Source organism: Danio rerio, chromosome 10 (assembly GCF_052040795.2).
Source record: "Danio rerio strain M-AB ecotype USA chromosome 10, GRCz13ab, whole genome shotgun sequence".
NCBI classification, from domain to species: Eukaryota; Metazoa; Chordata; class Actinopteri; order Cypriniformes; family Danionidae; genus Danio; species Danio rerio.
In genome coordinates, this window is record NC_141030.1 from 21675314 (window position 1) to 21699190 (window position 23877).

At 33.5% G+C, this 23877-nt stretch overlaps 1 protein-coding gene across 15 annotated transcripts in view; it reads left to right on the top strand.

Annotated features, from left to right (window-relative positions):
• LOC147835040 (uncharacterized) overlaps positions 1 to 23877 on the top strand; it is a 143686-nt gene that overhangs the window by 91100 nt on the left and 28709 nt on the right. For 9 of the 15 annotated variants that reach the window (XR_015500966.1, XR_015500963.1, XR_015500962.1 and 6 more), the window contains one exon: positions 18339 to 18463. Coding sequence is in view for 6 of the 15 variants with exons in the window: in XM_087270433.1 (XP_087126559.1) it covers positions 18339 to 18463 (125 nt within the window). In the remaining 9 variants the exon portion in view is untranslated. Of the gene's footprint in view, positions 1 to 18338; positions 18734 to 18793; positions 20449 to 23877 lie in introns of those variants that run through there. The other 6 variants (XR_015500968.1, XM_087270432.1, XM_087270434.1 and 3 more) reach the window with 3 other exon arrangements.

The following is a 23877-nucleotide window of genomic DNA, read 5'->3' on the forward strand; positions in this document are numbered from 1 at the left end:
TGTGAAACCAATTTAAACCAATCATGGCTTATCACTTTGATAAATATGCTTGAATTATTTCCATATTGCTGCACTAATGTGGAAAGCACGTTTTCACAACCCTGTAATTAAAAGACTTGCATCACTGGAAGTCTTTGTTAACCATAATTTGCTCTGATGATTAATTATTTTCATGTAGAAATTATACAGAATAGGTCATTGGGCTCTGTAATTGTTTTATTTTCTTTTTATTTGCACTCCACTTATCTTTGTGTATATAATACAAAAACGGAAAAGAGAGTATTGTCGCAGTAGTTATGTTGATTTTATGTTAATTGTGTTGTAACAATGATTGTGATTATATTTGTGAACTAATATTTGTGAGGTATATGCATTTAATTGAAGTGACATGCAAAACAATTAATAAATTGCATTCTAATGAATAAAATATTCATTAGAAAATCAAATTAATTTAACAATTAAACTAGATTCAGTTAGTAATGTCTAATTCTCTGTTCACAACAGACACAGAATGTGCAAATAAATCATGCTATTTGCGCGTAAATAGACTTATGAAAATTTTGATTCATTTGTGCACCAAATTCACCTGGGATTCCAGCCTGATCTCTCGAGGAAACGTAAGTATTTTACTTTTTGTCAGTTTAGTAGCTAATTCATACGAGTTCGTAAGAATTCAGTCATACGAAAATGTACGATTTTAATAAGGAGGCGTGGCATACAACCCCACCCCTAACCCCAACCGTCATTGGGTGATGAGAAAATCGTACTAAATTGTACAAATTAGATTGTACGAATTCATACGAATTAGCCACTAAATCTAAAAGTTACGAATTGCCGTGAGGTTGCGCTGGGGATTCGCATCATGGGCAGGGCTTCTGTCTGCCCTGTGATTTTAGCTTTGTTGCTAATTAGCTAACATGGATTTTGTTAAAAGAAAAGCTGTGTTTATGCACTATAGGAAGGCTAAAAAACAACGTATATATTTGTTTGGTGCCGTGTCTGAGTGCACTAGATCCTTTTAGAAAAGAAAAGAGAGTTTTGTCACAGTATTTATGTTGATTTTATGTTAATTATTTTGTAACAATGATTGTGATTATATTTGTGAACTCAGGTATATGCATTTAATTAAAATGTAAATTTCATTGCATTCTAATAAAAAAATCATAAAAATGTAAATAATTAATTAATAATTAATTTAGTTTCAGTTGGTAAATTCAAATTCTGTGTTCACAACAGCGATGAAATGCGCAAATAAAGCGTGCTATTTGTGCGTGAATAGATGTCTGACCATTTTGAGTTCACTCGCTTCATTTATGTATCAAATTAAACTCACAATAGACTTTTTGTGTCATGGACAGGGCTTTTGTCTGCCCGGTGACTCTAGCTTTGTTGGTAAATAGCTACCATAGATTTTATTGACAGAATAGCTGTGTTTATGCACTTTAAGAAGGCTAAAAACAGTGTATATATTCGTTCGGCGCACTAGATCCTTTCAGAGGTGCACCCAGCTCTGTAAGTTTATCAACTTTTCCAGAAACTATACCTGGATAAGGGAAGCTTTCAGCTGTGCTTTTGACTGAGATGAGCCCAGTTTAATGAACTGTTAGCAAGAAGAGTTCCCCTCGGGACACCAACAACAGGTGCTATGTCATAATCACACCCCTACAAAAGCAAGCTCATGCTTGGTTAAAATGGCGCGAATGTCTGCTGAAGGTCCGATTTTTCAACCCAATCGATAAGTCATACGCATCACCTTATCCGCACACCGCTGGATGTCTGTTTGCGTCTTTGCATTGACTTAACATGTAAATCACTCACGCTTGATACTTCATCCACCTCTGGTGTGAACTTAGCATGAAGCTACGGTCACACTAGAGTGTGTGTGTGCGATATTCTGTCGTGCAGCGCTGCGAAAAGGGGCGGGATTAAACAAGATTATTAGACATTTAAAATGTCATTTACTTTTGTGGATAAGGCTGTTGTACGCAATGTTACAAATGACGATCTTAATTATAAAATTTAAAAAAATATATAATAAAAAAATGTGATTAAGGGTATCATGATAAACAGTTTAAGCCACAATTACCTGTATTTGCTTTCCTGTGAAGTTTTAATTCTTTTTGAAATATTTCATTAGTGAGATTAAGAAAAGAAAGATTGATGACTAATAGCATTTTTTAATCATCAATATGTATTTATATCACCAATTATTATTTGTAGCAAATTAGCACAGATAAAAAAAATATATACATGACAACAAACTAAAGCTAAACTCCTAAAACAAAAACAGATCTCTTATTGAATCTACTGTACATGCAACAGCTGTAATAACAGTAAAAAATAAATAATAAAATAAAATAAATCTTTCAAAAGAGCTACAATCAAAGCTTGTCTCACCAAGGGCTTATAGTGTTAATCAAAGGCTAATTGCTATTGAAAGCCTTTTGTATGAAAATCTACAGGGATAAAAGAGCATTATGAGTTCCTGACAGGCACGCTGCTTTACAAAGGGAAAAAAAGAGCCTAGCATGGTGCATTGACCTATTGGATTGGATAATCTGATCGCTGAACTTCAGAAGCCGCAGCTTTAAAGCCTTTTAGTCTTTGTAGCGAAACCGAACACCTACGTCGACTAACAGGACTTAATGATCTTTCAACGCCAATGAAGTTTTTTACTGATTGGTGTGTTGTAGAGTACAACTTAACAAGCTAGCAAATGAGCTAGCGAGCTCTTCAAACCCACAACAGAAATGCCCGGGGCTCATTCAAGCACCAGAGGCAACTTTATGTCTGCTGACAACTTGATTTAACATCACTGCCTCCATTTATGTGTTCTTTTATTCCAGCAGCATGCATAGCTGCGGTCATCACGGAGGAGCTTATTGCTTTCGAGTTCATAAAGCAAAGCAAAAGAGAGTATATATGTTTAACCTCTGCCTTTTCGCTGAGCTCGACCTCTGCTTTGTCTTCAAAGGCTACTCTTGTGTAAAAAGCTATGAGATGTGAGACCGAATGACCTCTAGTAAGGTTGTGCGATATGGTGATATTTGATCGTAAAAGATTAAAATGGCTCCATGGTCCACTTTTTATGAAATATCGTTGTATCATGTGGATCAAAATGGATGTTCTATCAAATGAGATCAATGGCTTACGGTTGTTTAAAGTTATGTTGTACCATGTTGTCGCACCTCTTCCATTAAATTTCTTTCTATTTGTCTTAAATTACTCTTAATATACTGTATACCTTCACCGAGGCTGAAAAGTTTTGTACTTTGCATCTTTTAGTTCATGTGAATTGAATGAAATGTGTGTTTTTTCACAGCTTACGCCAATATAGACAGATATGAGCAGTATTTATGATACAGTTGAATTATTTTTGTTTATTTTTTTCCTCAATTTTTGTTTATCGGAAAGAAGATTTTTTTTCAACACATTTCTAATCATAATAGTTTTAATAACTCATTTCTAATAACTGATTTATTTTATCTTTGCCATGATGACAGTAAATAATATTTTACTACAAATATTTTAAGACATTTCTACAAAGCTTAAAGTGACATTTAAAAGCTTAACTAGGTTAATTATGTTAACTAGGCAGGTAATGGCAATTAGGCAAGTTACTTTATATCGATGGTTTGTTCTGTAGACAATTAAAAAAATATAGAGCTTAAAATGGTTTTTAAAAAATTCAAAACTGCTTTTATTCTAGATAAAATAAAACAAATAAGACTTTCCCAGAAGAAAAAAATATTATCAGACATACTGTGAAAATGTCTTTGCTCTGTTAATTATCAGTGGGGAAATATCTAAAAAAATTAATAAAAATCAAAGAGGGCTAATAATTCTGACTTCAACTGCATATGTATTTCAAACATGTTTTTCAAATGCAAAATGATGTTTTATAAAAAAATGGCTTAATATTTTTTTTTTTATCAAAACACTTTTGTGTTGTATTTTTGTAATTTTAAAATACTGTAAAATACTCTAAGAAGTCTACATAATGACTGCAATACTTTAATGGCTGTTTCAGATGCCATTAGCTGATCTGCAGTGCACTGTATAGTTAATGAAGAGATGTCTGTCTAAATATGTCAATGCTGTGCAATACAGTATACTGTATGAGACACAAATATTTAATAATACTCCAGTCTATACAGACAGGTCAAAAACTCCAGACCCCTGTTACATGGCAGCAGTAAAAATAACAACTTAAATAACTAAAACTGGAGATTTTAGTAGTTTTCAGAGACCATGCTTTTACATGAAATATTGCAGATTTTATTTTATTTTTTTCAAATTATGTGAACAAAAAAATAAATAAATAAAAAAATAACCTTTCATATATCACACTTTTAAAATATAAGACTGTTAAAAGATGGTCATGCAATTGGTGGAAACACAATAAACAGATTTAGTATATATTCCAAACTCATTAACTGCATTACATGGTTTTTACAATGATAAAAAAATCTAAACAATTTCTGTATGAAATTTGAACAAATTTTATATTAAAATAATAGAGAAACAAACGTTTATAAATACCTCATCATGTTCTGGAGTAAAAGTGAATAAAGTGGCAGAAAAGCTGACTTAAACTTGCTCAAAGAAGCGCTGTTGCTGTTTTTGTCAATTTAATGGTGAAGGAATTGATCGAATATGCCTGATGAAAGGTTTGGTATATGCTATACTTTCATGTAAAAGTATTTTGTAGTATTTTTTAAATACAAAATACAGTATTTTATTTTGATACATTTGTGGCTGAGGTATGTTATGGTTTATGTTGATACACATAAAATTGATGTATTTGGTATCTTATTCTAAAATACATTTTAATGTGTTTTGCCCATCCCTGAAGATGACACTTTTTTTATTTTTTATTTTAAATCTTTAAACTATTATTTTAGATCATTCTAGAAGTAAACTTCTGCATGTTTGGTGAGTAGCTCAATGGGTTTTGTAATGCTGAGCTGAATTATATTTGCATTTACATTGACCAGCACCTCTATTCTTATTTTATAAGTTTAATGGCAGGTGCTATGCTTTTAGAAAACACAAGCCAATAATTAACCACATTTTATGGCATTGAATTTTTATTGACATAAGTCAAGAAGTGTTGTTTTGCCAGTGTTGCCATGACAGTAGTGCTATTGCAAGCTGCAGGAATAAGTATCAGGCCGGTAGCCAGGGGGGGTTTGGGTGGTTCTAAATATACAGTCCAGAATTTGGCCCCTATGAGCTCATTTGTCTCATTTTTGACAGTATGCCATCATAAATTGTAAAAATAACCAATAATAGAAGGCTTTAAGACTAATTTAATTATTTAAATGGACATATTCTGACTGACAAAATGAGCTGGCTAGTCTGTCATTTGCCTACAGGCTACAGTGTTTTTATTTAAAACAGAATTAATAAATTTAAATTAAAATAAATCTTACCAGATTCTTAATTGTTTTTTTATGTTTGTTTGCTTGTTTGTTTGTTTGTTTGTTTTGTTTGTTTGTTTGTTTGTTTTTTGTTTCTTATTTTTAAAATTCTAATCTCATTACATTATTTACAAAACTGTAATAACTTACAGTTTAAATGCACATTTGTAAATAAACGTTTTATTTTTTTGTAGTTATAAAATAGTATGCCAAGCATTTTGACAAAAATGTAGGAAAAATTTTTGTTGCATCAATAAGTGTAGTAATGAAAACCATCCCACAAGCAAATGCAGCAAAATTTAATGCTTAAAATGTCACTGAAATGCAGTATTTGATCCTCATGATTTAACAAAAAAAGAGGTGAATAACTAACAAAAAGGTCCACTTTTTGATAAAAAAAAGAATCACTCCTTTTAATAGGCTGGCTACGGGCCTGAGTATACTGCGTATACATGTCCTGTTGGAGTGTTATTTGAGCCAACTTTACATTTCATTTGAGCATGTGCAGTTCATGCATAGACAAGTGTACAGGTACATGAGCTGAATATCCACAGAATAGAATATTGAGCTACTTTAAATTTTGGTCATGGCATGTGTGCAAGCTAGTTGACGGTGCACTTGGTGCTGCAACAAACCACCAGCACAAGCCATTAAAATAAAGGGCTTCATAGATATTTTCGGTGTGAAAAGAGTTTCACACCATGCAGTGACTACAGCTTTCATCCATGTTTCTCTTTCAGCTGAAAATTGAAAATTATATTTTGGCCAATAATTTTCAGCAACCAAAAATCCAGTGCATCCCTAGTCATAAATATATATGTATATATATATATATATATATATATATATATATATATATATATATATATATATATATATATATATATATATATATATATATATATATATATATATATATATTGTATTGGAATGAACACCTTTTCTTATGTACTCATTTTGTAGAACTACACTTGTATTAAATCTATGTTTAATTAAAGGTGCCACAGAATAAAAAAATACTTTAATGTTTCAGATTATCAGTCAAATTTAAATTAATTCAAAGATATTCTATTTTATTCAAAGATAATACAAGTAAACATCACACAAACTGTTGTTGTAGAAATTAAGAAATGTTGTTTTTTTATTTATTTATTTATTTATTTTTTTATTATCATTTAGCTGAATGTGCCATTGAGATACAATATCTCTTCTACCAGGGAGTCCTGGTCAAGACAGGCAGCATTGGACAGAAAATAAAAAAATAAATGTCACAACACATAGATGCACACAAAATGGTATAAACCATAATCAATTGTTAAACGTGCATTGTTCTAAATTGACAGTCTTTAAAATATTTTTAAATACAGCGATAGATGGTACGGATTTCATATGTAGTATGTCTTGACGCTCATTCCATACATTTGGAGCATACTTGGAGAATGTAGATTGGTCTAACTATGGATGAAACAATGGCATCTTAAGTAAGAGTATATCTGCTGATCTGATATTGTAAGTGTTTGAACAGTACTCCAGCAAATTAGATATTTACTGTGGTAATTTACCAACTAAAGCTTTAAAACAGCACAATTTATGTATAAAGCTAAGAATAAATTACTTCCGAAATGCATAAAAAAGTTTTTTGAAGAAAGATAAGGGGAATATAATCTGAGAGAAGAACAAAATTTTAGGAGGTTAAAAACAAGGACAACTTTAAAAGGTTTGTGTATGTCTATGTGGTGTAAAATTATAGAACAGTCTAGAACAAATTCTCAAACAATGTCAGGATATGAATTAATTCTAATAGTTGTATAAAAATATATTATTAAAGAATAATGAATAGAGGTGATTGAAAAAGGATAAAATGCAAAAGGTAATTTTTCAATCCGCTCCCTTTTCGACCATGTCTAAGTGTATTTTTTGTAAAAAAAAAAATAAAAAAAATATCCATTCCAAAAAAGTCCATTCTGTGATAAATCACAGTGATGTGTGTGCGTGCACTTGAACCTGTGACAAATCTTAATGGTAAACAATGTCCATTTTTTTTTTTTAAAACATTCAGGGGTGCGTGCACATAAAGTTTATTTCTGTAATCCAATACTGATAGAAGTGTACTCTCAACTAAATGTTTTCGAGCTGCAGAGGAGAAACATTTTTTTTAAATGAAAATAAAAACCTTATGTTCGTTTGAGTCGTCCGATTATGAAAACTGTTAGTCAACTTATTATCAAGCCAGACACCCAAATATTTATAGGAACTTGTTCAATCTGTGTGCCATTTAAAGTTTTGATTTTAAAATCGTGCATTGATAATCTGGATCATGTAAAGAACATGTGTTTAGTTATCTTTTTGCATATTTTTTTTTGCATAATATTAAGCAACCAAGAGAGATTTGTAATGAATTAAAAGCATTTTGAAAATAGTCTATTGCCACTTTTATAGATGAAGCCATAGTGTAAATAATTGTGTCGTCTGCATAAAAGTGTATATTTGCTGACTCAACATCTTTATCAAGTTCATTTATATAAATAGAAATAAAATTGGCCCAAAATATATTTTTTATTATAAAGTTTTTATTTTTAAAGAACACAAAATACAAAAATAAATAGCCATGTATGGTAAAAAAAAGTTTTTTTGCTATCTGGTTGAGCCACCATTAGCAGCAACTACTGCAATCAAGGATTTTTGAGAACTTGCTGTGAGTCTGTCACAGCACTGTGGAAAAAAAGATCGACCACTAATTTTTGCAGAATTGTTGTCATCCAGCCACATTGGAAGGTTTTCGAGCATGAAACACCCTTTTTAGGTCATCCCACAGCATCTCAATTGGATTTAGGTCAGGACTTTGACTAGGCTACTCCAAAGCCTTCATTTTGTTTTTCATCAGCCATTCAGAAGTGAATGTATTAGTGGTAACCACTCTCTGGCCTTAAACTGTTGATGTACTGCTTATTACAGAATATTGCTTCCCTGACGAGCTGTGCATGACACATCTCACAATTTAGATTTTATTTCAATTTATATTATATTATATTATATTATATTATATTATATTATATTATATTATATTATATTATATCATATTTATATTATATTTAATTATATTTATATTATCCAAGCATAACCTCCAGATATCAACTCATTCTCTGTGGTGATCTTTTTTGCAAACCAAATCAGATGATTACTGAGACTGGAAACACAGCATTGTCCTGTCACTGGCAAACTGAGACTGTATCGTTCCCTCCAGAGGCGCCTCTTTTTTTTGGCCCTTGGAGAGTCCATGCCGCTCTAGAGAAGAAGAAGGAGAAAGTTGGAGGGCCTAACAACTCACAGGTTTTAATTAAGACACATGTCTTTGAGGGCAGCGTTGCAGAAAGTTCACAGCGGCCTACTTCTGGCTGGGTATGAGGGCCTTCAGGGGTTTCTCCTCAGTGGAACGTTCAATTGATTACGACACCTCACAGCCGGCCTAGCAGAGCAGACCTCCTTCAACACGACTGCTTTCACGCTGTGCAGACATGTGATGTTCACCGCTTAGTTTCAGCTGACTTTACTGATTCGCTTAAAGGTCTTTTGCTGGCTTTTAATAATAAAGTTGTCCTGTATGTGATGGCTAACATGTAAGGCCAGGGAAATGTGCCAAGGAAATTCATCTTTTGGCTCATGCTTTGGAGCATAGGAATGCTCCAGTTTTGGGATGCAGAATCATTTTTAAAAACAGATCTTACTGACCAAATATAAAAAAAAGTGTTGTTTATTTTTGGGCACAAGTAAATAAATATAAACAGATCTTCTGGTGCTCCATATAGTAAATTAGCTTTCTATATCTTATTGGGCAAACCAGCACAGTCAAATCAATGAAACAATACAATTGATATCTGGACTGTTTTAATGGTTAAAAAATATGTATAAGTAAATGTAGAAAAGCCTGTCATCATTTACTTGCCCTTCACTTGCTCAAAACCTATTTGAATTTCTTTCTTCTGTAAAACGCAAAAGAAGATATTTTGAAAAATATTGGTTTCTGTTACCGTCGGCTCCCATAGTAGGTATAAAGAAACTACTATGGAAGTCGATGGATCTCAGCAATCAGCAATTTATCTTCTTTTGTTCTCAACAAAACAAAGAAACTCATAAAGGTTTAAAACCACTTGAGGGAGAATAAATGAAGAGGTCATTTTCATTTTTGGTTGAAATCAAGACATTCTTACAGAGACAAGCACCTTACGTGTGTGCGTTCATGCGTGTGTGCTTGTGTGTGTGTGTGTGTGTGTGTGTGTGTGTGTGTGTGTGTGTGTGTGTGAAAAGTCTTTGCACAGAAGTGTTTCTACAGCATAGAGATGTATTTAGAATTTCATTTGATCTTCTTTCATGTATTTTAAAAAACATTTTAGGTATTAGTGACATTGTGTCAAAAAGTGACTACCAATCAAGGGGTGGGTTCTGAAAACCATTGTTAGACAGCTAAGGTTGCAAGTTTTGTTGTTACAAACATATTTTATTGATTTGGCGTTTTCCAAAACACCAAACTGCGTTGCAATCTTGTACATTTCCAACTACACCTCTATTCCCAGTTATCCCCCTAAGCCCTATTTACGGTGGCTGGGAAGTGCAAAACAACATTACAAAGTGTGAAACACTTTTACAAAACTCGGGACAAATTTACATTTTGAAAAACATGTTTACCTATCATCAGACACAATTACATAGGAAAAACAATTTTACAAAGGACGAAACAAATTTTACATTTTAGAAAACAAATTAACAAGACGCAAAACACTTTTACAAATCCCGGAACAAATTTACAATTACAGATTCCCTACGGAAAGGGAATGTACCACACAGGTTTCCACAAGTCTACAACAGTCTTGACTAACTGCGATAAAATAAATTAGAGCTATTCTGAGAAAATATCAGCGTAAGAGTGCATAGAAACATGTAAATGCAAGTACATGGAAACAATTAAAGCACGGCATATGTTGACTATTAAAGATACCAAAACCGAACTCGACCAGTACACCGGAGTAGCTCAGTTGGATAAGTCAATTGATACTAGAGCAGAACCTTTTGACTTGGGTTCGAATCCCGTTGATGACATGTCAATTATAATTATTTCTTTAGATTAATTTTGGTTTATGCTGTTCTGCCACACAAATATTAAATCAACAATGATACACTGACACCAAGTAATAAGAATCTTCATTCGGTATGGGCATGTTTTGTTGCTGTGAAAAAGTGACCAATCAGCAAACGTGGATAGTTTGCACATTTGAAAAGGGGCCTCAGTTAACACGGACACCAGTTAAACCATAACACCGGCTTCCTTCAGTTTACTGTTAAGAGTCCTCAAGCAGAGGTTTACACCGTGTAGACTTGACATCATGTTCATGATTACATTGTACGAGTGGATCTCGTTAAAATTTTGAACACATTGATGCAGCATGTCTGGCGCAAGGTCTGGCGTTTCCGTCTGATCCGCTTCCTTTATAAACTCTAAACACCGACCACACACAAAGTAAAACCGTGTTAAGCTGCTCATGTGTTTGCCACAAAACGGGCAAAACAACCCTCGACCGCAGTCCATGTTTGGTCACCATAAACTTTGTTTACGCCATGTTCTCCACAGCTTGAATTTACCGCGCTCACCAGCAACAACAACTTTCCCCCGCGTCACTACCGGTGTGTGTTACATTCTACGTCACTTCCGCGGTGTGGTACATTCCCTTTCTGTAGGGAATCTGTAATTGTAATTTTGTTTCGGGATTTGTAAAAGTGTTTTGCGTCTTGTTAATTTGTTTTCTAAAATGTAAATTTGTTTCGTCCTTGGTAAAATTGTTTTTCCTATGTAATTGTGTCTGATGATAGGTAAACATGTTTTTCAAAATGTAAATTTGCCTCGAGCTTTGTTAAAGTGTTTCAAACTTTGTAATGTTGTTTTGCACTTCCCGACCACCGTACCTATTCCTTTCAAATGTTTAAACATTTAAACTTGGAATTATTTAAAAAAACAAAAGCAAAAAATAAAAATAAAAGTCATTACCCCTAATTTGCTTTCAAACTATTTTTACAGTTCAGCTTCACCAAAGTTAATTTTTTGCAAGCTTTATATCGACAATTGCGTTCCCTTCACAGTGCACTTTAAAATAATTTATGCCATTTTGAACACATCAGTGGCTCATGACGAAAGCTATAGGTGACCTGAAAAAGCTTCTTCAAAGCTTGTGAAAACGAAAATATATAGCCTACGTTAATAGTTTTAACTTATAATAGGTAATTATTAAGACATGTATCTGTACTGTAGGCCTATATAACATGGGCCTGTTGGTTAGAACATTTCTGCAGTGGTTTGAATGTGTCAAATTGTAAATGTAGACTTAAAAAAAAAAAAACAATATCCTACTTAAAATAATAATTATTACTATATTTATCATTATTAAGTAGATATTTTTTTCTTAATAAATAGCCTAGAAAATGCGAGCTGTCACTGGGATCGTACCTTTTTAAAAGGTTCACATTTGTAAGGGGTCCATATTGGTACCTAAAAAGTATATATTAGTACCTAAAAAATTTAAGAGAAACACTTTTGTACTTTTTAGGTACTAATATGTACCCTTGAGGTATCTGGATCTTTTAAGAACAAATTTTTACCTTTTGAAAAAGTTCTACCCCAGTGACAGCTCACATAATTTTATTTCTGAGTGTACTGTAAATTACAACCATTAGTGATTTATATGATTTATATATGACAATAGAATGTGTTAGCTTTTTGTAAGTGATTTTATGTTTTAGAATAGGATGGTATCAATAATATTTGTAAAGGAAATATCAGCCCTATATGTGCTGTTTACATATATTTCAATTAATATGGAAATTAAGTGAATTTTTTTTGCCTAAACTAATATTGTTTGTGTGTGTGTGTGTGTGTGCGTGCGTGCGTGCGTGCGTGTGTGTGTGTCCGCTCGTGACTGCATTGTTCCTTTCCCAAACGATGCAACATACTATGATAGTTCAGTCACAATATATTCTGTTGTTTGGGAAACACACCCCAGGATGTGAAAAGAGCCAGTCTTTCAGTAAAAAAAAAAAGCATCCTTTTACCAGAAAACACTCTTGGGTGCCTGATTGTCTAAAATATGAAAAAATGAACCTTCAGTCAGTAATTCTACAGCAAACCTATGGTAAAAAAGCACAAAGAACAAACTCTGAAAAACTGCCTCCTTTAAATGTCACAAGTCAGAGGCACAGTCAGGAAAAAAACACAGAAACATAAATATCAAAAAGATAAAGCTGGAAAAAGTTCCTGTTACACCTTGAAGTAGCTGTATAAAATAGCCTAGAAAGAATATGAAAAAATGAAAAACAAAGGCTGAAAATAAAAGTCAAAGCATAGAGAGACTGCAAAAGTTTTCATGTCACCGAAGTTTCAGTGTGAGTTTACTTTGTCACTATTTGTCGTGCTTTCACTGCAATTTTCAATTCGGTTTTCTACAATTAAGTTATAATTGTACAGTGAATTATATAATTCAATAATATACAGTCCTGTGCTGAAAGGACTGTAATGTACAGTAGTGTTTTACTTCAGAATCACAACGATTAGCTGTGTCTGCATAAACTCAAGCCTCACATGAATCATGAGTGCAACGTTCAAACTAATGTGCTGGAGCTTGAGTTCCCAGCATGCACTGCAACATGAATAAATTATACCATTAATATATCTGCATGCCTTGTTGACAGGTATAAGTACAGAGAAGAGAAGTACTGCAATCATCATTGTGCTTATTATTCCGCTTTTCCATCATTTTTCATCTTTTATGCAAATATGGTCTGACCACTTGCTTACATCTTTTTCAGGATTTCCAGCATGAAATTAAAAAGCAGAGCTCAAGTTAAAGGCATTTTAATTTAAAATGTATTTATTTTATTTTATTTTGTCTTGTTTTGTTTTGTTTTGTTTTATTTTTTTATTTATTTTCTATCTTAATTAGTTTTTTTTTTTTTTATTTCATTTAATTTTATGTTGTTAGGTTTTTCATTTTATTTTTTATTTCTTTTTTTATATATAATTTTTTTATTTTATTTTACTTTTAAATTCAATTTAAAATTTCAATTTTAAATTCAATGTTTTAATTTATTTTTAATTTAATTTAATTTAATTTAATTTTTTTAATGTTCAATTTAATTTTGTTTACATTTATTTAATTTTATATTATGTTTTTTGATTTTTATTTTATTTTTATTTTTTTATCTAATTTTGTTTCATCTTGTTTTTTGTTTTATTTTATTTTATTTTATTTTATTTTATTTTATTTTATTTTATTTTATTTTATTTTATTTTATTTTATTTTATTTTATTTTATTTTATTTTCAGCCCAGCACTAACCTGCATATCACATTATTTTTAAAGGCAAAAACTCATTCTGTGTAAAAGGCACCTTAAATCGACTGTGAGAATTTGAAAATTAAAAGTGAATCAAGTCCAACTTGCCAGCCGAAGGGAACGCTAATCATCATAATGGTGACATCAAATGAAGCACATTAATGAAATACGGTCATTTTTATAGTAATTTCCTGTCCCGTGACAGAAAATAGTCAAGCCTGAGCTGATTCTGCATTCATATTGTATTCCAAAATACTACATTTTAGTGTAACTAATTACGGTTTAATCAAACCCTGGAAATGTTTTAAAAGTTTATGGCTCACAGTGCTGCAGAATTATCCCTGGTTGTGCAGAATTATTTATCGCTGTATTACATTTGGTGGTCTTCATAACATGCAGGGAAATGGAAAAAATATGTACAAAAAAAAATCTCTTTGGTTGTTTTGAGAGCCATACAGCGAGCATCAGCCTTGATGTCATACAAATTGCTTCATATGAGTTAAACTTGTATGAAGACTTAACATGAAACGTAAAAAAAGATTTATGCAATAAATAATCAATGAAGGGGTTCTTGTATACATAAGAGTGTTATGATGTATGGCACTCAGCTGTAAAAGAATGGATCTACTTTATATAAAGCAACTCCGACTCAAAAACATGCTGGTGAAAATATTTCTACTAAAAAGTGAGTTTTCTCAGAAGCACATTATGTAATGTTTATGAATATACAGCCAAACGACTATAGACAGCTTTTAGACTTGTAAACAGTAGGAGCACTGTAGACTCTTACTGAAAATTAAGAAGTACTACACTGTAACACCCCATAAGTTAAGGTAACTCAAACCATTTTAGAAAACTGTTTGCAACAAACCGTTTAAATTCAAAAACTAATCCTAATAAGTACTGTGAACTTAATCCATTTGAGTAAATAAAGCAATTTGAGCACAGTAAAACCCAATAAATGGAGACCTTAAAACAACTGAGTATTGTAAAATCCAACAAGTTAAAGCAACTCAAAGCATTTGAGGAAACCGATTGCTACAAACCATTTGAATTAAATAAAATGAATATATATATATATATATTGAGGTATTTACAAATTAGTAGAATTAACTTCCAGTAAATTTTGAGTTAACCACACTTATTACATTTGATAAAGTTGACTCTTGGGTTTTGCAGCGTACTAAAAAATGTAAGAGCACACAAGTTGCAACATAATTATTCCCGTTAATCAGTATTTAGGACAGGAAAGTCCTGACATTTGTACAAGTGGTGACCTGAAATTTGTGCTCTGAGTTTAATGCAACCAAGTGCTCACACAGTACTAAACACACAAAGCAGTAGGCAGCTATTGGGCACAGCTTGGACTCTATTCTATACTATATTTCTGTCAAAACATTTACTATTCAACATACTGTAAACTACAACTAATCTGTCATTTTACTTTGACAGCTGATTAACCTGATTTGGTAGAACTGGACATGAAATAATAATATTACAGGTCTTGATTCTGAGAAATGCACATCTGATGGTAACTAGAACTGAGGGCAACTTCAGTTGTCATGTAAATGTGTTTATTTCAATTGACAAAACAGTAAAAAAAAATGTATCAAAATTGTAAAGGACTCATCTGTTAAACATTTTTGACCCCAAACCACAAAAGCTGAATAAGTAAGCTTTCTATTTGTCATTGTAGGGCAGTGTTTGGCAGAGATACAACTATTTAAAAATTTGGAATCTGAGGGTTCAGAAAAATCTAATATTTAGAAATTGTCTTTAAATTTATGGATTTAAAAAAAAGTTCCCAGCAATGCATTTTAGTAATCAAATTTTAAGTTTTGACATACGTATGGAGGAAAAATTACAAATCTGAAAACGTGGTAAAAATCAGGTGAGGTCCTTTCTATTTCTGGGTTGCTTTTTTTATAATAATAAAAAAAAAAAACACATTGCGGTTGGGTTTAGGGAAATGGGTGGACAAGTCAATCAGTGGTTTTGAAAACACTATTGGTTGGCTTTGGGGAAGGAGGAGGGTGGGTCAGTTGATTGGTCAGTCATTCAGTAAGTCAATTATTCAGTCAACAGCGGCCTCTGGTGAATTTACGCGAGAACGTCAGGCGCGAATGGCATTCGCGAGAGAAATTTGAGATCTGAAAAAACGTAGACAGCGGCCTCTGGTAAACTCACAAAAACAAAAACTGCAAATAAATGTAGCTCCTGGGACGTATTAGGCACTCTCCAGAATAAAGGTACGTTTTCATAATTAGCAATACATACAAATACACAACTGATTTCATGGAGAGAAAAAAACACCTCACATCCATGGTTATAAATAAAAAACAACAACAACAACATAATGAATAAATAAATAAATAAATAAATAAGTAAATAAATAAATAAATAAAAGCAGCAAACAATCAAAAAGTAAAACAATAAATATAAATAGACTGTTTCCCAGTGAGGGGTTGCAGATGAAAGGGCATCCGCTGCGTAAAAATATATGCTGGATAAGTTGGCGGTTCATTCCGCTGTGGTGACCCCAGATTAATAAAGGGACTAACACGACAATAAAATGAATGAATAAATAGACTGAACTTCTATATATACAAAATTACTGTAATAATATTCCATTACTGATAATGTTTATGATGCAGTCAATAGGTGGTGACGCAGTTGTGCACCAGGCAGTGCTGTTGCCTCACAGCAAGAAGGTCGCTGGTTCGAGCCTCGGCTGGGTCAGTTTGCGTTTCTGTCTGGAGTTTGCATGTTCTCCCTGCGTTCACGTGGGTTTCCTCCGGGTGCTCCGGTTTCCCCCACAGTCCAAAGACATGCAGTACAGGTGAATTGGGTAAGCTTAATTGTCCGTAGTGTTTAAGTATGTGTGAATGAGTATGTGTGGATGTTTCCCAGATATGGGTTGCGGCTGGAAGGGCATCCTCTGCGTAAAAACGTGCTGGATAAGTTGGCGATTCATTCCGCTGTGGCGACCCCAGATTAATGAAGGGACTAAAATGAATGAATGACTGAATTGTAGACATAAGTTGCGTCAAGACACTGCTCCACGTGCAGTATGATCATTTATTAAACAAGCACCATCAGCGAAATCAGACAAAACTCTAGAAAGAATGACTGCATTGAACAAAAAAACAATCAGGAACAGAAACAAAGGAGCTTAAACACAAAAAAGACTGACAACAGGGAACAGGTAATAAGGGGAGCACACAATTAAAAACCAAGAAGACAAATGACGGGGCGCAGCACATAAAACAAGGACGAACAAATAACACAAGGCAGGAGATGAGAATCATAACATGGGTAATCGTTTGTAGTTCTTCAAATAAACCTGAGTATGTTTGGAGACTGGCAGCATTTAATGATGACTGAGTGACTGATGCAGGAGTTCAGGTTGGGACACAGTGTAAAGGTGGCGAAGAGGGGGAGGAGGAGGAGACATGAATGTGTGTGAAAAGCGGCCGTGTCAGAGGCCTGGCCCGCATTTCCTCAGTTAGCGGTAATCTCTCTGTGTCCAACCACTCGATGATCTGGGAACTGTGCCACCCTGAGCTGGATTAGCGGAGAGCTAACAGGATCCTCCCGTTTGTCGGGTGGAAATGGCGCGGGGAGGATCGGGGATGGGGCATTACATTAATTACAACCTTTAGAAAGTAGGACGGCTCTATATTTCATGCACCGCTTGCTGGGATTGAAATGTGTGTATCTATGTGTGCGTGTGTTTGTTTTACATGCACCTCTTTTCTCTTTTGCTTTTCTTTTTACTTTTATTTATTTGTTTTGCTTTTTTAATTATGAGGTGACAGGCAGAGGTGGTGGGTGCACTGAAATCATTTTACCTTTTATAAATAAATATATAAGCAAACAAATAAACACTAAATCTTTTTATTCCACAATAAAGTTACTGCTCATGCCGAGTCATGCTCAGGGTAAAGACTAACCATTTGTTTAACCTTTCTGCAAAGTGTTTATAACACAAAAAAGAGATCCTTTTCGTGTACTGTGTATTTTTAGTACTTTTTGTTTTTGTTTATACATCAAAAATGCACACACATACATAATATATTATACATGTATACAAAAAATTGAGTTCTCAAAACTTAAATAAATTTAAATTGAGTTACATTTAAATTGTGACCCTGCACCACAAAACATTATGTCCTATACTCACTCATTCTGAAAACGTACCCCTATATACATTCCACCAGAGTCCGCTGTGTATGGGATTTCTCTCGCAAGTGCCATTCACACCTGCTGTTTTCATGTAAATCCACCAGAGGCTGCTGTTGACTGACTGACTGACTGACCGAGTGACCAACCGACAGATCACCCACCCTCCCCTTCCTAAACCCAACCAATAGTGTTTTAAAAAAGCACCGATTGACTCGTCCACCACTTCAAAAGCAACCCAGAAAAAGAAAAGCCCCTTGATTTTTGCCACGTTTTCAGATTTTACCACATTCTTACCCTGTTATTTACTTGTTTATTTAATTTTTGTGACTTTTGTTTTTGTCTTACTTGCTTTCTAGATCCGTTCTTTACCAGACTGGAACCCTGTTGTCATGGTCAACTCTGCTCTTCATCTCAATTCCGCCAATGTACATGTCGAGCTACTAGACCAACTGGTAACTATGGAAAAGCTGTCTATACGGAGGTAAGAGGTCAACTGGTGAGTGAGAAAAGAAACGGTGTCATACCGCCCCAAAGCTTTCAATTTGTGGCTCTGGCAAAATGTAACTCTGGCTACATACAGTAATGTGCGAACTCCAGAAATGTATATAGGGCTACGTTTTCTAAATGAATCTATGTTGTTTATATTGCACTGGTACATTTTTGGGGTTACACTTTGCAATTAGCTTTCATTTATGTTAATTAATGTATTTACTAAAATATATTATTTATTGGCGAGGCAGTGGCGCAGTAGGTAGTGCTGTCACCTCACAGCAAGAAGGCCGATGGGTCGCTGGTTTGAACCATGGCTCAGTTGGTGTTTCTGTGTGGAGTTTGCATGTTCTCCCTGCCTTCGCCTGGGTTTCCTCCGGGTGCTCTGGTTTACCCCACAATCCAAAGACATGCGTTACAGGTGAATTGGATAGGCTAAATTGTCCATAGTGTATGACTGTGTGTGTGAATGTGTGTGTGGATGTTTCCCAGAGATGGGTTGCGGCTGGAAGGGCATCCGCTGCATAAAAACTTGCTGGATAAGTTGGCGATTCATTCTGCTGGTGACCCCGGATTAATAAAGGGACTAAGCCGACAAGAAAATGAATGAATGAATAAATGAATGAATGAATATTATTTATTAACAATTCTTGTACAACATTTATTCATCATTGTTTAACATTTACTAATGTGTTATTACATTCAAATTCATGCTTGTTAGCTAACATGAACAAATACATAAAACAAATACTGTAATGAATGTTTAGTTCATTGTTAATTTATGTGAGTACAGTTTACATTAATATAATCCTTTTATAAAGTGTTACCATTAGCCAACAATACATTGCATGGGTCAGAATTACAGATTTTTCTTTAATGCCTTAAATCATTAGAATATAAAGTAAAGATCCTGTTCCATGAAGACATTTTGTAAATTTCACACCAAAAATATATCAAAATTCAGTTTTTGGTTAGTAATGTACATTGTGGATTACTTAATTCAGACAACTTTTAAATACTTTTTTAAGTATTTACATTTTTTATCCCACCAGATTCAAGATTTTTAAGTAATTGTGTATCAGCCAAATATTTTCTTACTGTACATTTACACCAAAACGAGAGCTTCAAAGTTCGCTCTGACTGCCCTTGTGACAATGCTGTCTGCCTTTACTGCTCCACTAACTAAGCGTTTTCAAATTTGATGTGCATCTTGATGTTTTCATCAACTGTTTTTTTATGTGCATATCCAAAATGTGCATAAAAATAGGTAGATGGAAACGTAGCTACTATTCAGTGCACTGATCTCATATTTAAAGGACCTGTTGCAGCATATCAGCAAATCAGTAACATCCGCTTAAAAAACATGCTTTCTAGCTTGAAAATGTTGTGTGCCCTTTAACAAATTAATTTAACTATGGAAGATCAAGTTGTTGTGTGTGGTGTGGCTTTGCTCCACTTATCCAATATGTCCAATATTTTTTAAAAGAAAAAAAAATATGACAATAATAAACATCAACTCGCAAGTAACTTTTTAAAAATGTATTTCCCTGTAAGATAACATTGTAAATAATTGGAAATCTGGTGACCACAATAATCAAGCCCTTGAGTACAACTGAGATCATAATCAAAATTCACAGGACTGTGTTCTCAGGAATCCTTTGAACCAGAGGACTTCATCATTCCAATTGCTTGCCGCCGAACCATGTCATAGCTCATTACCATAAAGTTGACTTGATTTTAGCTCTCCTCATGCCGCTCTTCGTCACTTATCGCCGCCAGCTCTCATTGAAAATGAATGGCTTCCAGCTACTTTGATGCTCTCGCAGCTTTCAGTGTGAACGAACAGCAGTTCTAATATTGTATACATGAATGGAATGTTTATTTTAGTTTATTTAGCTTTTGGATAATGGAATCTCTTTCCCCAAAAGTCTACACTTATGACTGGTTTTCTGTTCAATGTCACAATCAGAATTATATAAACAAATTAATAATAGAAAAATAAACAATATTTTAAAGTCACAATGAAGGTAACAAGACTAAATACTGCTATTTTAACATAAAACAAATAAAGTCTACATTTAAATTAGTCTGTGCAAGTTAATCAATCAATCCATCAATCCATCAAATTTATCTCATAAATAATAAAAGCAATCATCATACTCTCATCTTTCTGGAAGGACTAATCAAATCTACCATTTTTCTTATTTAAAAATTAGTTTCACTAATTAGTTTTCACTTATATTTATTGGATATAATTTACAACAGAACAAGGTCAAGGTTTGTTTTTACTGCACAGTTTTTTTCAAGCAAATGCTTTGCTTTTTAGGCTGCTAACTCATTTGGTTTTGTATTTTATTTCAAAATGTATTTGTTCTTTTTAAACCAGCCTCTAAAATGACTGACTGCAATTCATTCCTAGTGAATTCCCATGTGAATGCATGTGACACACAGTACACTTCAGGAGCTTCAGTGATTTTATTTCCCGGTTTCATGATTCCAGGGTGGACTGAAATGCAATACTTGTGCTTTCTGTCCGACTAGGATTTTTCATTAAATGTACAGAGGAACAGAACTATATCTGCGGCATAAAGCCCTTCACCTCTGAGAGCAAAGAAAAGCCAACAGTCTCGGTGAGGTTAACGCATCCTGACAGTGGCCTCCTCTGGGCCCGACTCTTTCGGCCAACTCTTTCTTTATATCTACTCGGCAAGGGGAAACTTCAAGACGAGATGAAAGTCTAAGCACACGAGTTGAGATTCAGAGATTAGCATATAACCCAAATGGGCTCTAAACAATGAACTGATGATAAAGGCACAAGGAAATATAATTAGCTCTCCTGTGAAGTTATTCTTTTTTTAATATATATTCACAAGTAATGTTTAAGAGTCCAAGGAAATTTCTAAAGCATTTCCCATAATTTGTTATCTTTTAGAGAGAAACCCTTTTTATGTTAGTATTACTTAAATAAATAACAGCAGTTTTTATTTTATAATCATTATTATTTTTTATTTGATTGGATACAGAAACTTTTGTCTAATTATATGCTCAATTCACCTAACTTGCCTGGTTAATCTAATTTGCTTACCGTAGCTATACCTTTATACTGCACTAAATACTTGTCATGATCACCAACAGTCACTTCTTGTAAGGTCACACAACTCATTCATGAACTACAAATCCCTGCATGTAGTTACACACACCGGTCACCATTCTCCCCTAATCACACATGTACAGCTGATTCTTGTTATTATTGATCTGGACTACATATTCAGACACATCAGTCTGGAGTGAGTCTTTGTTGTTTGCTGTCACGTATAGTTCCTGTTTTTGCCTTAGTCTAATTTTGTGGTTTGTTTTGTTTGTACTTCTGGATCGATACCTTGTTTATTACCCCATGACTGTTTTAACTATGATTTTGGATAGACCTGTTTGAGTCTTGATTTTTTTTATTTTTGTCCACGATTACCTGCACAAATACTTCTTCTTTAATAAATTATTATTAAGCTGCTCTTGGATCGTACCTCCCTTGTCTTCGCCATGCCAAGACCCAAACGTGACAATACTAGCTTGTAAAATATCATGTACTGTCATCATGGCAAAAAAAAAAATAATAATAATAATAAGTAATTAGAAGCTGAACAAACCACATTAACTTGCTAATTACCATATCCTGCCTAGTTAACCTAATTAACCTAATTAAGCCTTTAAATGCCACTTTAAGCGGAATACTAGTATCTCGAAAAATATCTAGTCATTTATTTTTTACTGTTATCATGGCAAAGATAAATCAGTGTTTAGAAATGTGTTGAAAATTGGGGGAAAATTCACCAAAGGGGCTAAAAATTCAGAAGGGCTAATAATTCTGACTTCAACTGTATATGTTATAGTATACAATAAGTTTAGTAAATTTTGAGGAAATTTAATTTTGACTGCTGCATAAATGAATATTTGACCTGCAATAACCACATTTCGCTAGATTCTTAAAAAACAAACAAACTAAAAATACAATTATTTAAAAAAAATTAAATTGTACAAATATGAAATATTTGACGATGATAATGATTATGAAAATCCATTATTTGCCACATACACTTTTACATGTAGAGAAATTAGACATCTCCGACTAAACACAAACATCACACATTTCAGGGGAAGACAGGTCAGACAAGAGGTATAGCTTTTTGAAAGAGGGAATAAGATACATAAGTGAAGAGGGAAGCAAAAAAAGCCTGTCTCAGACTATTCTTAAAGTAGAGCAGTGTGAGATCAAGGGGGAAAAGCCGTCCTGCAGCCATAGGGCGCTAGTCACAGACCCAACCTACCCACACCGGTGGGTGAAAGCACTTAAAGGCGTGGAATAGGTAGTGGTAGGTAGTGATAGTCTATCTGTAGCTGTGTATGTATGTGTGTAAGCCTGTAGCATCTCAACGGGTGTCCTTGGAACAGGGAACAGGAATTTAGAACATCTCATTATCTTGTTCTCTGGGTTATGAATATACATATACAGTTACAATCAGAATTATTCAACCCCCTGATTTTTTCCCCCCAATTTCTGTTTAACGGAGAGAATTTTTTTTAACACATTTCTAAACATAATAGTTTTAATAACTTATTTCTAATAACTGATTTATTTTATCCTTGCCATGTTGACAGTAAATAATATTTGACTAGATATTTTTCAAGACACTTCTATACAGCTTAAAGTGACATTTAAAGGCTTAAAGGTGGTTGAAAAGGGGGTTGAATAAATTTGATTGCAACTGTATGAAATAGATGAATGATATCATATGAAAATAAATATTGGAACAAATCTTTTGTAGTGTCATTTACAGTAGTGAACCAGTGTGTCAATTTACAGTTACTTCTCTATATGTTGGGACAAATATTGGGTAATACTTCATTTGAAGGTGCTCTTGTAAAACATATTCCACACACCTAGTAATTAACATGAATCATGTATGATTATGTACAACTAACCCAAATTGTAACCAGCATTCCAATCCTAACAATTACAGTAATTACATGTAATCAATTAATAATACTCAGTCGTTGAACTACAGTAGTTTCCTTAGGAATGAAGAGTTACACTTTAATAAACAACTTAAAATACAGTGGAACCAAATTGTGACATTTTAGGTATTTACAAAATTACCGATATGTAACCAATATGGACATCCAGATATTTAATTTGAGTGTTCACATCCAGTGTGGAAGTATTTAAAAAGTACAGCTGTTTAAATCAAGTGTATAGACTGTGTATCTAGATGCAACCAAATGCAGCTTTTATGCAAAACAGTCTCTAAGCATAATACTCATTAAAGCTGAAACTATGCACTTTAAATACCTTCTTGATTGTTTCATTTTAAACCTCTATTCTTGAGGGATACAGAGCAGTACTGAGTTTAT